Source organism: Sus scrofa, chromosome 6 (assembly GCF_054392235.1).
Source record: "Sus scrofa isolate SSC_HxYL_T2T_F1_AM1 chromosome 6, Sscrofa_HxYL_maternal_Yorkshire_Landrace_v2.0, whole genome shotgun sequence".
In the NCBI taxonomy this organism is placed as follows: domain Eukaryota; kingdom Metazoa; phylum Chordata; class Mammalia; order Artiodactyla; family Suidae; genus Sus; species Sus scrofa.
In genome coordinates this window covers 142515897-142530766 of record NC_139388.1, presented here as the reverse complement: position 1 = coordinate 142530766, position 14870 = coordinate 142515897, and the positions used below count along the sequence as shown (strand labels likewise).

Below are 14870 nucleotides of genomic sequence, written 5' to 3'. Positions count from 1 at the left end.
TGCAATGTTTCTTTCTGGCATTTTTTCAGATAAAGGAATCAAATTCTCTAAAAGATTAATGTGACTGAGTTATTTGTTTTATGATAAAGTAACATTTATTGAGCAGCTCCAGTGTATGGCTGAGTGCCTTACACATAGTATCCATCTAAGCTCAGACTTTAAAGGAAATTATAGAATGTTAGCAAATGAGTGAAGGTAATTTTTTGAAAAATCGCATACAGTATTCTAAGACTTGCCAGTATTAAAATGAATGAAATAAAAGTGTTTCAAGAGAGAATTTTTATTTTGAGAATGATTAAGGAAGACGCCTTGATGTGACACAAATATTCCAAGGGAACTTAATGGCATTGTAAAGCAATCTAGCATTAAAACCTAGATCCATTCTGAGAAAGTTTCAGAAGATTATTTTGGATTTCTTAATTTAGGCATAGATTATATGACCCATAAGTAAGAAAAGAAAGGCAATTGAAAGAAATAATCCGTTTGAACTTTGCTTTTCTGGATGCTTGATTTGGTTGTAATGAAGATCGCATAAAACCCAAAATTGGGAGACATGAGTACCAATAGGATACCTGGCAGCAAAAATGCCCAATAGCTAAAAGGTATCTGAGTTAAAATATAATCTCTAGGAGTTCCCGTCATGGCTCGGTGTTTTGCGAACCCGACTAGCATCCATGAGGACGTGGGTTCGATCCCTGGCCGCGCTGCGCTCAGTGGGTTAAGGATCGGGCATTGCCGTGAGCTGTGGTGTAGGTCGTAGACATGGTTCAGATCCAGCATTGCTGTGGCCCTGGTGTAGGCCAATGGCTACAGCTCTGATTGGACCACTAGCCTGGGAACCTCCATATGCCGTGGGTGTGGCCCTATAAAGACAAAAAGACCAAAAGTAAAAAATAAAACAAAATATAATCTCTGATATAAACATATTCCTTCTTTAAAGTGGGATATTTTCACAACTTAGAATAGATTTACAAGGAGATCCTGCTGAATAGCATTGAGAACTATGTCTAGATACTCATGCTGCAACAGAACAAAGGGTGGGGGAAAAAATGTAATTGTAATGTATACATGTAAGGATAACCTGACCCCCTTGCTGTACAGTGGGGAAAAAAAAAAAAAAGTGGGATATTTCCATGAAAGGCTGGCTATAATTTTAATAATCATAAGGCCAATAACTTCGATATAAAAATTCATTAGTAAAAGGATAATTGTGAAAATTCAAAACCACTTTAGGTAGAAATTCAGTCTCATATAAGAAGATAGTTATAGATATTTACTAAATAGAAAGGGAATAATATTTATGGAGGTTTTTGTGTGCCAGACATTTTCTCTATGTTACCTCCTTTTATCTCTTACAACAGTTCCTTGGTATAGGTAGCCTTATCTGGGAAGTTCAGGGACTTCCTTCAAGGCACACTACCAGGGAAATGGCAGAGAAGAGATTTGGATCCTGCTTCCCAACCCTCTAGTCTTTTCATTTTGCTTGGCCTCCCCAGAGACCATGAGTAGAACTGTGCCTTAGCAAAATTCCACTGAGCAGCAGTGGCAGCTAAAACAAGAGTGAGATTTTAGATCTTGTGGATAGTCTTTTAGTTTTAAATTGCAAGTGTGCATAGACTATTTAAGCTATGCATTATTATATGAAAAGATGATCTGAATCATAAGTTTTAAAAAATTTATATCAGAATCATAGGTTTTTAAAAACAAAAGCAAAAATTATTTACTCATTGTAACATTTTTTTAAAAATTAGGGTATAGTTGATTTGCAGGGTTGAATCAATTTTTGCTGTACAACGTAGTGACTCAGTCATACATGTATATACATTCTTCTAATTTTATCTTCCATTATGGTCTATTCCAAGAGACTGGATATGGTTCCCTGTGCTATACAGTAGGACCTCATTGCTTCAAAGCATATTTTCATTTATTTGATATTTATTAGCATCTATCTATGCAAGGAATGGCTGAAACAAATGAGACACAATCCTTGTCCTCAAGTGGGTCTTTGTGGCTTAGGAATCTGGGATAAATCGAATCATTATGCTTTCCATAAATTTCAATAAATCAGGCAATGAACCTCATTGTCAAATTGCCCTGCCTTTCAGAAAGCTGTATATATTCAAATAGTGCTTGAAATCAGCAAAACAATAAAATATAGGTGATCAGTAAGTCAAGATAATTCAGAGAGTACCTGGTTTGGGCAGAGGAGAGTTAAAATGGGAGGAATGAACAAGATTAATTTCCCAAAATTCTTCTTTAGGAATTTATGGGAAGAAAAAATAGTTTAAGACTTACAAAAGAGAATACTATTTTGTGTTGGCAAAAATATTTCAAACGTTGTCTCATTTGTAGAAATTATGTTTAAGAAGTTCCTGCCAATGTTACGGTTATTAGAGTTGGAAGCTCTTGCTCAGTGATTACTAATGTTAAGCCAAGGGTAGCACCTCCTTTAATCTCCTTTCAGATCAAATTGGTCAGCTGCTGCTATACAGACTCCTGACACTTCTGGTAAACTTTCTGGCCATAAAATGGTGTGGTTATTGCCGCTTGTTCCATGACTATGTTAAAAGAGCTCAGAAAAGGAGTAGACTGAGTTTTGGCATCGTTAATGACTGGAGAATAATGAAACCAAGCTGAAATTAAGAGTTCTTTTGTGGGACTAAACAGTGATAAACAGATCTTCCTTTAGCATATTCCAATTTTATTATTTTATTATTTTTATTTTTTTTGTCTTTTTGCTATTTCTTGGGCCGCTTCCGCGGCATATGGAGGTTCCCAGGCTAGGGATCTGATCGGAGTGGTAGCCACCGGCCTACGGCAGAGCCACAGCAGCGCGGGATCCGAGCCGCGTTTGCAACCTACACCACAGCTCACGGCAACGCCGAATCATTAACCGACTGAGCAAGGGCAGGGACCGAACCTGCAACCTCACGGTTCCTAGTCGGATTTGTTAACCACTGCGCCACGACGGGAACTCCAAGCATATTCCAATTTTAAACCATCAGTACTGATATAAATGTTCCCTTATTCCTCAATGAGAAAATGTTTTAGTAAATGTAATTTGGTTCCATTATTAAACTTGTGAATTTGAAATACATTTGTGAAAAGCATGCTGTTTTTGTCTTAATGGCCTTACAAGCAAAGTTTTAATTATCTGTTCAGCTTTTCATCTTGAAAAATTAAAAAACAAAGATGTAATTACTTTATTCATTCTTTTTTCTCTTGCGGGATGTTACATATAACTCAACCACATACAAACACAACTCTCTTTGCACATGAAGATATTAAAGTAACACATTTGGAGTGGGAAAGGAAGAATCAACTGGGTGAGACTAAACTTTTAGGCTGATTCTGCCCATTTTTTTTTTAAAGCAAAAATACTTGTGCTGTTTACAGCAAGTCTGTGGACAAGTAGAGTTGGACAGGAAGCCAAGGATACCTTTTTCTACAAGAGTCAATACCAGAGAGAACTTAACTGGAAAAACTATATGATTTGTAAATGTCATAAGATTTCCTGGAATAAAGTTGGTCTTTTTCTCCACACTAGCTTCAGATTTTCCTCCCACTGTCAGGGTTCATTCTGTCACTAACTCCTAAGCACACACTATGTGACAGGTCGGGGGTCAACTCCCTGGTCTATGAAAAGTAAGACACTCTCTTTGCTCTCAAGATACTCACTTTCTGCTATGGAGAGCTCCACTCCTTAATGAATTATTTAGCTACCCAGTGACGAGTGCAGTGGTACAAAGTAGCATTCTGTGAGGAGCGTAGTGGAGAATGCAGTTGATTTTGCCTGTTGGAAATGGTGTTGAGGTCAGCAGTACTTAGGGTCTTTAGGTAGGTTATCCTCATCCCATGCCCACAGACATACACAATCATGTTGGATGCCAGACTCCTCTCATTCTTCATAATACTTCCTTTATATTTTGTAATACTTCCCTCTATTGACTGTTAAGTAATAAAATTCAGATATCCCACTTGAGTCCCATAATTCCCTTTTCTGAAAGAAGCCACAGTCCTTGACTTGTGCTTTTATTCTGGTACTCCTCCTCTTCCCTCCCCCATCCACGCCTCTCACTTCAGCTTGCATTGTTGCTAATTATTGGCATGTGTCTATCTTTCTCCCAGGAAGTTAAGATCAGGTTCCAATCCAAAGGTTCATATCAGAATCGCTTGGGAGCTTTTCAATCTGTAAATATTTAGATCTCAGGAAATTCTTATTTAATGGGCTGATGGGTGTGTCTTTGTAAGATCCCAGATGTTCCTTTGCATAGAACAAGTGCTCAAAGCAATTAATGATGGAGTCATTACAATTAAGTGCAATCCATCTGTTGCACTATTTGCAGACTGATAAATTTGTTGTAGGGGCCATGAACCTGTTTGGCTCAGTAGAGGGAGAAGATACAGTTTTTGTACTTTTGCTAGAAACTTTTAACAAATGGGAAAAATGGTAAATAGACTTAGAGTATTATGAATTTTATTTGTGGGTTGTAAGAATGGAAGAAAAGAAAAAGCAAAATTATTTTTAACAGCATAGGTGAGAGACAAGTTTCTATGTTGAAATGGATTTTTTAAAGGTTTCAACATAGCAACTTGTGCATAAATTTACTGTGCAGTCTTTGTATTTATACATACTTCCCTATATTGATTTTCAAGTAATAAAATACAAATATCCCATTTTCTTGTGCATGTATTATCTCTCCTGTCATCAAAATGCAGAAGATTGAGCTGCTTATTTTTAGCTATTTACTACCTACATTTTTTAAAAAACAGGTTATGCAAGCACAATTTGCTCAGGACAACAACCCAGATGCACAGACTCTCCAGAAACTGGCAGAAAGGACAGGCTTGAGCAGACGTGTGATACAGGTGATTACTTTAAAGGTTAATCAAGAGATGCTAAAAGTTCTATTCTAGGTCTTTATAAGCATGCTTTGTTTTTTTAATGAAATGTCAAAGTGTTAGCTTCCCATTTTAGGTCTCTTCACACTCAAAATCAATTTTTTTTTTAAATTTAAATTTTAATTTTTTTTTGTCTTTTGTCCTTTTAGGACCGCACCTGCAGCACATGGAGGTTCCCAGGCTAGAGGTCTAATTCGGAGCTGTTGCTGCCGGCCTATGCTGGAGCCACAGCAATGTGAGATCCAAGCCACATCTTCAACCTACACCACAGCTCGTGGCAACGCTGGATGCTTAAACTGCTGAGCGAGGCCAGGGACCAAATCCATAACCTCATGGTTCCCAGTCGAATTCGTTTCCTCTGTTCCACAATGGGAACTCCCTAAATCAATTTTTTAAAAAACCTGATAATTAGCCTGCTTGATCTAGGTTGCCATTTGTTAACTGACTCTTTGCACGAGTTACTTTATGCATTGCTTAGAGCAACCTTAAGATTCTAAGGTTAAAAAGACAACTGTGGTCCAAGCTAGATCTGTTTCTAAGGCCATAATTTTCTTGTACTTTTCTGTAATTGTGTGAGGGAATATGTTTGTGTGTGTACGGGATGCTGATAGCCTTTGTTAAAGCTCCAGGTAAAGGGAGTGGTGTGAACAACACAAGGGAAGGATGAGTTAGAGAAGATTTGTAGGAAGATAAGGTTTATGTTTGCAGGGAGTTCCTTTTGTGGTTCAGCAGCAACTAGCCTAGCTAATATCCATGAGGACATGGGTTTGATCCCTGGCCTTGCTCAATGGGTTAAGGATCCACCATTGCCATGAGCTGCGGTATAGGTCACAGATGAGGCTCAGATCTGATGTTGTTGTGGCTGTGGTGAAGGCCAGCAACTCTAGCTGTGATTCAACCCCTAGCCTGGGAACTTCCATATGTCACAGGTGCAGCCCTAAAAGAGGCAAAAAAAAAATAAAAGATTCATGTTTGCAGATTGTGGAAGATGGAATTGGTGAAGCTGAACTTGTAAAGAACGGTGAATGTAGAGTTCTCTTCTGAGCAGGAGAAAGTCATGATATGTGATTTTAGGAAGAAAGGGCTGGTGACAGTATGTGTGTAAAGAATTAGAATTGGGAGAAGCTAGGTGGAGTTAGATAAATCAAGTGTGATGCCCAGCAAAGTGGTGATTTTTTTTTTTTTTGAAGAGATTTTAACTGAGGTAGTGGCCTAGAATTTATCTGGAAACATTTTATTGATTGAACACCGATGGCAGGTACTGGATGCTAGAGATACAAGAACACCACAGCTCATGGCAACCCCAGATCCTTAACCCACTGAGGGAGGCCAGGGATTGAACTCCTGTCCTCATGGATATTAGTCAGATTTGTTTCCAGTGCACCACAGCAGGAACTCCTAAACAGGTATTTTAAAGGATGAATAGGACTCAAGAGAGATCTAGTGCTATGAAATGGGGTAAGATCCTTTAGAAAGAGATCATGGACAGTAAAAAGTGAAGCATGGACTTTGTGGAGCAAGCTGTTTGATTGGACTGTTACAGCCAGAATCAAGGAATGAATCTGGAGGCCCAAAGAGTAAGGTGGATTCAAGATATTGGTGGTCAGCTGTCTCAAGATCGTATATTCCCCAGATCAGGGAAATGGAAAGTCATTTTAAATAATATTTAAGGTTAAAAAATGTGTAAGGAATTAATAATGCCTGTAACCATAATTACTGAGATGAAGTTCAGTGGGAGAAAATGGCTAAGTCCCACATTGTACATATGTTTTATTTTTTAAATTGGGTGGCTTTTAAACAGATGTTTATTCTTTAGTTAATTTCTATTAAGCCTGAAGTATTTCATAATTAAAAATTATGTTCCAGTCATGGATCAGCAGTAACAAACCCAGCTAGTATCCATGAGGATACAGGTTCAATCCCTGGTCCTGCTCGGTGAGTTAAGGATCTGGTATTGTTGTGAGCTGTGGTTTAGGTCACAGATGTGGCTCAGATCCCGTGTTGCTGTGGCTGGGGCATAGGCCAGTGGCCGTATCTTCTATTTGACCCCCAGCCTGGAAACTTCCATATGCCACAGGTGTGGCCCTATAAAGAAAAAAATAAAATAATAAAATACCTGTTTACATGCTCAGTTATGACCATCATTGCCTGATTATGAGATAGAAGGGAATTATAAACTAATAAACCTACTTTATAAAAAAATTTAATATTCCTGTCAATAGCAATTTAAGTGTCATTGCTGTTGTAGTGGTGTAGGCTGGCAGCTGTAGCTCTGATTCGACCCTTAGTCTGAGAACTTCCATATGCTGTGAGTATGGCCCTAAAATGCAAAATATATATATATTTTTATATATGTTATATATAAAAAAATATATATGTAAAATATATATAAATACACACACACACACACATATATATATATATATATATATATTTTTTTTTTTTTTGCCAAGAAGCCAGCAAGAAAGACCTGATGATACTGCAGCTTCTCTTAAAGATCTGGATTTCCAGGGGCTCTGGTTGAGTGCAGTGTAATGTGGCTGTCTGAGGAGGCAAATCCTACAACCTCAGTACTTTTCAAATGCCCTGAGTATTGTGTTGTTTAAGAACACCGAATTTTAGCAAGGAACTAAAAAAGAACCACTGTGAAAAGAGTGCTCCCTTTAGAGAGTGGTTAAAGTTGTGAAAGTCCAGACATTGTGAGTTGATATTAATGGCAATAGGGATATTTCTCTGGAGGAAAGATGTGGAAATGGTACGAGAAGGAATTGTATAAATAGAGAAGGTGTCTTTAAATGCGAAAGGCTGTCCTACAGGCATGAGGATCAGGTCTTTGCAAGGAAATGTAGGAAATAAAACAAATTTCACTCAAAATGAAGAATTTTTTCAGTATGTAAGGGTACAAAAATGGTATGGACAAACTTTGAGGTAGCAAGTTCCTTGTACCTGGAAGTAAATCTTTCTTCGTTGAGGTAATTCAGACTCAGTGGTCTGAGACGTCCTTGTAATCTAAGACTGTATGCATTCAGGAGTTCCTGTTATGGCTCAGAGGGTTAAGAACCCAACGTAGCATCTGTGAGGATGTGGGTTTGATTCCTGGCCCTGCTCAGTGGGTTAAGAATCCAGCATTGCCATAGCAGATTGCAGCAAAGGTAGCAGATGTGGCTCGGATCTGGTGTTGCTGTGGCTGTGGCATAGGTCTGTAGCTGCAGTTCTGATTCAGTCCCTATCCTGGGAACTTCCATCCGCTACAGGTGTGCCCATTAATAAAAAAGAGTCCACGAGTTCAATGACAATGACTGCTGTAGCTAAGTCAGATCTATAGTTAACTATGTTTTAGATTATTTTAAAGTTGGAGACAAAGGAAAATGCAGAGCTTTTCTTATGATTTGAGGAAGTAAGGACCCTAGATGGATATCTGTCATGTAATTAACAGGTATTTGATCACCAGCATTATGAGCAAGTTAACTTGATCCCAAGCACTAGAACTTGGAGGATATACTGTAGGATGGTGGCTTTTAATATGTGAGGATTGAATTTAAATATTTTTGTTAAGGTGGCAAAGGAAGGAGTATTAGCATGCAAATGTATATACTTATATATAATTTGTAAATATACATGTGTATACAATTCAAATATATAATCCTTCACAGTATTTTTGAAAAATTTATTATGTTATCTCAAATAGTAGTCATAAATTCTTTGCCTAGGCTACTTCCTAGCATTGGACACAGTTTAGAAAATTTAAAAGAGATTTGATTACTAGGCCTTGATTCTAGTATGCAAATTAGGCTGCCCGAAGATTACGTAGTGGCAGTGGTCTAATTCACGGAGACAATCTCATTTTTACTAGCTAAAGTCTGCTTAGTGAAACACTGTTACAGAGCAGATCATCACTGAGTTGAAATCACAAAAAAAGATGGATGATTTTATTTTTAACACTCTGCATCCAGATGCAATCACTGTTCACATACCCTTTCAGAGAGGTGAATTGTGAGTATCTTGCAGAAGTAAGGTAAAACATTGCTATTTCTCCCAGTCAGTGTGTTGGGAACTCTCTCTCCATATTAAGATCTATTAAGCTGTACATATTAAGCATAGCACAATTTTTTAGTTTATTTCCATTTTTTTTTTTGCTATCATAAAAATGCTGTAATGAACACCATTGCATATATACCTGTTTGTTCTGTAATTTCCATAGAATAAATTTCTAGAAGTGATTTTGTTGAGTCAAAAGGTAAAACATTTTTTGGTTCTTTAACTGATACTTCAAAAATTGCCTTACAGAAAGTTTATAACTAATTTATTCTGCTAGGACCTACATATGAAGTTTCCCTTTCCTCAACATGTGTAAATCCTAAAAACTGTCATTATTTTACATCCTTTCCAGTTTGGCAGTCAGAAAATATCATTGTTTTCATTTATGTTTCTTTTCTTATTAAACTGTAACATGATTATTAACATCTTTGGTTATTTTGTAATTTTAAAAAGTAGTATATTTTCAGCTCACTTTGAAGTTATTTCTTTTCTTTCCATCTTACTAATTTTTATTCTATTTATCATGTTAAACTTTCATAGTTTATCAACTTCCTTTTCATTTGTTTTTCCATACAGAACTTTTACATTTTTATGTATTCAAATACCTCAATATCTTCTTCTCACAGCTTTGGCCTTTTTTATGCTTCTCTACCTAGAGAGTATATCAATATTGGCTCTCGTTTCTTTAAACATTTATGGTCCCAATTATTTACACTTAAACCCTTATATTTCTGGAATTGGCTTTTGGTTACACATTGTAAGTAGGGATTTTTCTATTTTTTTTTCTCCCAAATGATTAGCCAGCTTTCTCTGAATTGGTATTATGCCAATACTGATTTCCCAATAATTTAAAATTCCATATTTTTCATAAATTAAATTCTCATATTTGGCTCTTTGGGCTTTCTAGGAGATTCATGTTATGCATTAGTCTTCTGCAGACTGTCAGCATGGCCTGCTTTCAGCTTACGTATTTTACCATTTAGAAATTTTTAAAGTGTGTTTCTCAGAAGAAATTTGAACTCTTGTTAGAGGTTTGCAAAGCAGAAGGAGGAAATTTTAAGTTAGTGAGGAGTTGAAAGGACTATGTATTTGAATCCTGAAGCTAGGTAACCCTGATGTTAGAAGTTATTTTCTGATGTCTGGAATCTTTAACTATATTTTGCCATGCAGATTACATGACTCTTTGTGTTTTCAAACCTCTCTCTGCTTAACCTTTTGACAATCTTTCCAAAGAGCTATTTGAATTAGTATGGTGGTTGTTATTCTACTGTTTTATGTCATGCCTTCTTCATATTTATTTCCAAAGTCTGGGATTTTTAAAAAAATAACTGAATAGTTTCCATCCAATACATAATTTATTGGAGACAAAAGATACTTCGAAGAAACTCTGGGAATCATAGTGCCATGTGTTTTAGTTATTTGTAGTCTGATGGGGTACATATCTTCCAGGTACTACCAGGCAAAAAGGCAGGTGGCAGCAGTTCCCACTTATAGGTTGGAGGATGTGTATGTTGTCTTGGCTGGGTAGGTGACAGCTGTGGCACCTGTTGTTAAGGAGCCTATAGAGAGAACTGTGACTGAAGATTTTGGGTGTTGTCTCTGTAAAGGTACTTAAGAGTCTAACACTCCAGAAGATGATAGAGGGAAGGCTGTGACTTCTTACTCCATTTCTTTGGTATATGCCTAAGCTTGTTCCTGAAATACCTGGGTGCAGTCCTCAGCTACCTGCTCAGGGCTGCATACCCCATTACATTATTTGTTTCTCTTCCTTTGGTTTTAACCCCTTAAGTATATACTTTGCAGCCTTCTGTTTTTGAGTCCCAAGGAAAGGTCTTTGAAATCAGGCCAACTTTTCCATATAAATCGTTTTTCAGTCTCCCGCTGTTCCACATTATTCAGCCCCTTGTGCCATCAAGTAATAACCCACCAGCCCTGGGTAGAGACTTAGAACCCCAGCCTTCTTCCCAGATGCCAAAATGTTCTTAATGTTTTTATCCTTTCACTTTTTTGTCTTTTTATGACGTAATTGTTTGGAGTGGTAGCAAATAAAGGCTGCACTATTTTCATAAAGTAACACTCTGCAGGCATGTTTTATTTAAGAACAGAGAGTTCAAATGCAGATAGGTTAGTTACTGGAAGCATTCTGGGCAATCTAGCCTTATTTATTTAACCTGGATGTAAAACTCCATTTACCCAGAGTTTGCTTCCTTTATTTCGGCAATAGAGTGGACAGCAAGGCAGTTTGCTCTTTACATTCTGTGAACTGTTTCACCAATGGATGTCTTTGCATTTTATTCTCCTTAAATACCGCTAGTCGTTTCTTATTATAAGCCTGATCTTAGAGAATAGCCTATGTATTTACTAAGAGAAATTGAACGCAGCAGGTTAGAATGTGACTTGGAATAACTGAATCAAGAGGTTTGTAGAAAGCTTAAGTTCTCAGTAGTGATTTTAGTCTTTTGAAAAAGGATTTAAAATAAGTCCAGCAGGTGTCTGAGAGTACATTTAGTTGTGTATTTTTTTAAAAAAATTCTGATTGAAAGGGCTTTTTCTGTTTTTCTTTCTGTCCCAAATGCCAGTGGTAAAACCAGGAAACTTTTCTGGGATTCTTGAGTCCTCTCCCCCGTTTTTATTTTGGAACATATTGGTTTAGTATAGAATCAGTTTTTTAAGTAAGCCAGCACAGAGATATTACTTGGGAAAAGAAAATGACCATTGATAACTATACAAAATGTTTCTCTTTTATCTACAGAACTTTTTTTTTTTTTTAAAAAAAGCTTATTTAGATTCACACTGTGCTTATATGGTAGAATGAAGTTGCTTCCTTGTTGAACTGAGCTGGTAATGCACTCAGCTGATACGTGACATAGCTGCATTGCTTTTCTTCTTCCTCAGGTGTGGTTTCAGAACTGTAGAGCGCGCCACAAGAAACACGTCAGTCCTAATCACTCCTCCTCTGCCCCAGTCACAGCAGTCCCACCCTCCAGGCTGTCTCCACCCATGTTAGAAGAAATGGCTTATTCTGCCTACGTGCCCCAAGATGGGACAATGTTAACTGCGCTGCATAGTTACATGGATGGTAGGTATCCTAACATTTAACAGCTGCCTCCCAAGCAGTCAATCACTGTTAAGTTCTAATATTATATTATTGACAGGATTCACATTTTGAAATATTACCTCAGTAGTACCTGAATAAGTATTAGTAGTATTGTAGGGGGTGTACAGTAGGGAGCAGAACTAGCCAACATTCTTATTTCTGTGACGACCTTGAAGGGACAAGTTTAACACTCACCTTATGGCTAAAATACAAATATTAATAATCACTCATAGTAGTTGATTTTTACCTAGGAAAAACAATTTTTTTGTTTTCACCTGATAAATATTTAAAGAATTTATTTTCCTATGGTCAGAGGAAGTATTCACACTCAGATTTTTAGATTGGGGTTTACCCAGTTAAAGAAACTTTTTTATTAAATCAAAACATACATATAGAAAAGTGCACACATAGTAATGTGCACACATTAAGTATTCAGCTCGATGAATTATTGACGTGAACATATCCATGTAAATAATATCCAGATGAAGTAGTAGAACATAATTAGCATCCCAGAAGCCTCTCTTATGTCCCCTCTCAATCATTATCCTCTTCCTCCAAAGTAACATTGCTCTGAATTCTAAAATCATGTTTTAGTTTTGTCTTTTTTTTGAGCTTTATATAAATCAAACCATGTAGAATGTATTCTTTTGTCTCACTTCTTTCAGCTGTAATGTTTGTGAGACCGTCTGTATTGTTGCAAGAATCTGAATTGTTTTTATTGTTATGCAGAATTCCACTGTAGGAATATACCACAATCAACTTTAGAGTTGATAGACATTTGTTTTATCTCCAGTTTGGTCTTTTATGTATATGCTGCTATGAACCTTATTGTACATGCCCTTTGTTGCACATTAATTCACATTTCTATATGGTATATACCTGGGAGTAGAAAGTAGAATCCTGGCTACACATGTGTTCAACTTTAGTTAATTTTGCCAGAAAGTTTCCCATGGTGGTTCAACTAGTTTATACTTGGAGTGGCACATTCTTGCCAACACTTGGTATGGTGTGACTTCTTAATTTAGCCAGTTTGGTTGTGTAATGGTATTGCATTATTTTCGTTGTTCTTGTTTGATGTTTGTTTTTTGTTGTTGTTGCTCTCATGACTAATAAGATAGAGCATTTTCTCATTAGGCATTTGTGTATATATGTACATATTTTAAAAATTTTTTTGTGAAGAGCCTATTGTCTTTTGCTTTTTGGTCTGTTGTCTGTTTTGTTGGTTTTTTTCATTGGTTTATTTTACTTTTGGCTATATTCTGCATATAAATAAGTTTTTCTGGTGATTTTATATGTTGCAAATATCTCCTACTCAGTGACTTACCTATTTCTCCTCTCTTAAGATATGTTTTGTTGAATACAAGTTCCTAATTTTAATGTAGGAATTTTTTTCATTTCATTTTTTTTTCCTTCATGGAGAGTGCTTTTTTTGTGTGATCTGTTCAAGAAAATATTCCTACTCAAAGCTAATGAAGATATTCCTCTTTATGATCTCTTTTAGAAACTTTGTCTTAACCTTTGACGTTTAGATTTATATTCCATCTGGAATTGAATTTTGTATGTTGTATAAAAATAAGGAGCAAAGTTTCTGCTATATTTATGAAAGTACCAATTTCTTAGCTGCTTTGTTGTACCACATTTGTCATAAATCAAGTGTCTATATAATGTATGTGTCAATTTCTGTACCCTCTATTGTGCTTTATTGGTCTATTTATTTTTGTATCAATATCTAATTGTTTTAACAATGCTAGGCCTATAATTCTTGATATCCAGTAGTACAGATTGTCCTACTTAGTTGTTGTTCAAGCGTATATTGCCTATTCTTGACCCTTTGTGTTTCCATAAATTTTTCTACCAAAAAAAGAGAAAATATTGGAGATTTTGATATAATTGGATCAGTTTGTAGGAAACTGCCATCTTAATATTGTCTTCCATACCATGTTCTTAGTCTGTCTTTCTATTTATTTAGGTCATCTTCAAATGCTCTGTTATATTCTAGAGTTTTCTGTTTAGTAATCTTACACATATTTTGTTAGGTTTATTCTTAAATATTTGTTTTGGTGAAGTTGCAGATTTTTTTTTTTCCCCTCTATGTGGAAATCTAGGCTGATAGCTGTTTTCTTTCAGCACTTTGGCGATATGAATAACATTGTCTTCTTGCTTCCATTTTTTTCTGTTGTTTAAGCTCTAGATAGTTAATTAACTTGATATCATTTATTATTGAAATCAGCTATTGGTCTTGCTTCTTTAAAAGTGTATGTTTTCCCCCCCAGCTTTTCTCTTTGTTGTTTGGTTTTCAGTTTTATTATAATGTGCCTAGATATGCTGCTTCTCCTTTTTTTAATGCCCACACCCATGGCATATGGAAGTTTCTGGGCCAGGGATTGAATCCGAGCCACAGCTGCAACCTATGCCACAGCTGCAGTAATGCTGGATCCTTTAACCCACTACACCACAGCAGGAACACCTAGATATGCTTCTTGTATGTGTAGTTCGATGTATTTCATTATGGCAAAGGATCAGATTTTGTCTCTTCAAATATTGATTCTGCCAATATTGAAAGAGTCCATGTTTTCCAGCCTTTTGACATTCCATGGTCCAGTTTTGATATTTCTTCTGACCTGTCTTCTAGTACACTTATTCTCTATCTATTCTGTAAAACTCATCCATTGAGTTATTGTTTTCAGTTTTAGAATTTCTATTTCATTCTTTTATATAGTTTCCACTTCTCTGCCAGAATTATTTATTTTATTACCTTATTCCTTAACAAAATTGTTATATTAGTTATAGTTACACTAAAGTTCTTATCTGATAACTCTAGTATCTGTCTTTT

The 14870-nt window shown here is 36.3% G+C and overlaps 1 protein-coding gene across 15 annotated transcripts in view; it reads left to right on the top strand.

The window, feature by feature from the left end:
- The window catches only part of LHX8 (LIM homeobox 8), a 55194-nt gene that overhangs the window by 10968 nt on the left and 29356 nt on the right, over positions 1 to 14870 (top strand). For 14 of the 15 annotated variants that reach the window (XR_014804803.1, XR_014804802.1, XR_014804807.1 and 11 more), the window contains 2 exon segments: positions 4774 to 4869; positions 11836 to 12019. Coding sequence is in view for 9 of the 15 variants with exons in the window: in XM_084958153.1 (XP_084814279.1) it covers positions 4774 to 4869; positions 11836 to 12019 (280 nt within the window). In the remaining 6 variants the exon portion in view is untranslated. 15 annotated transcript variants of the gene reach the window in all.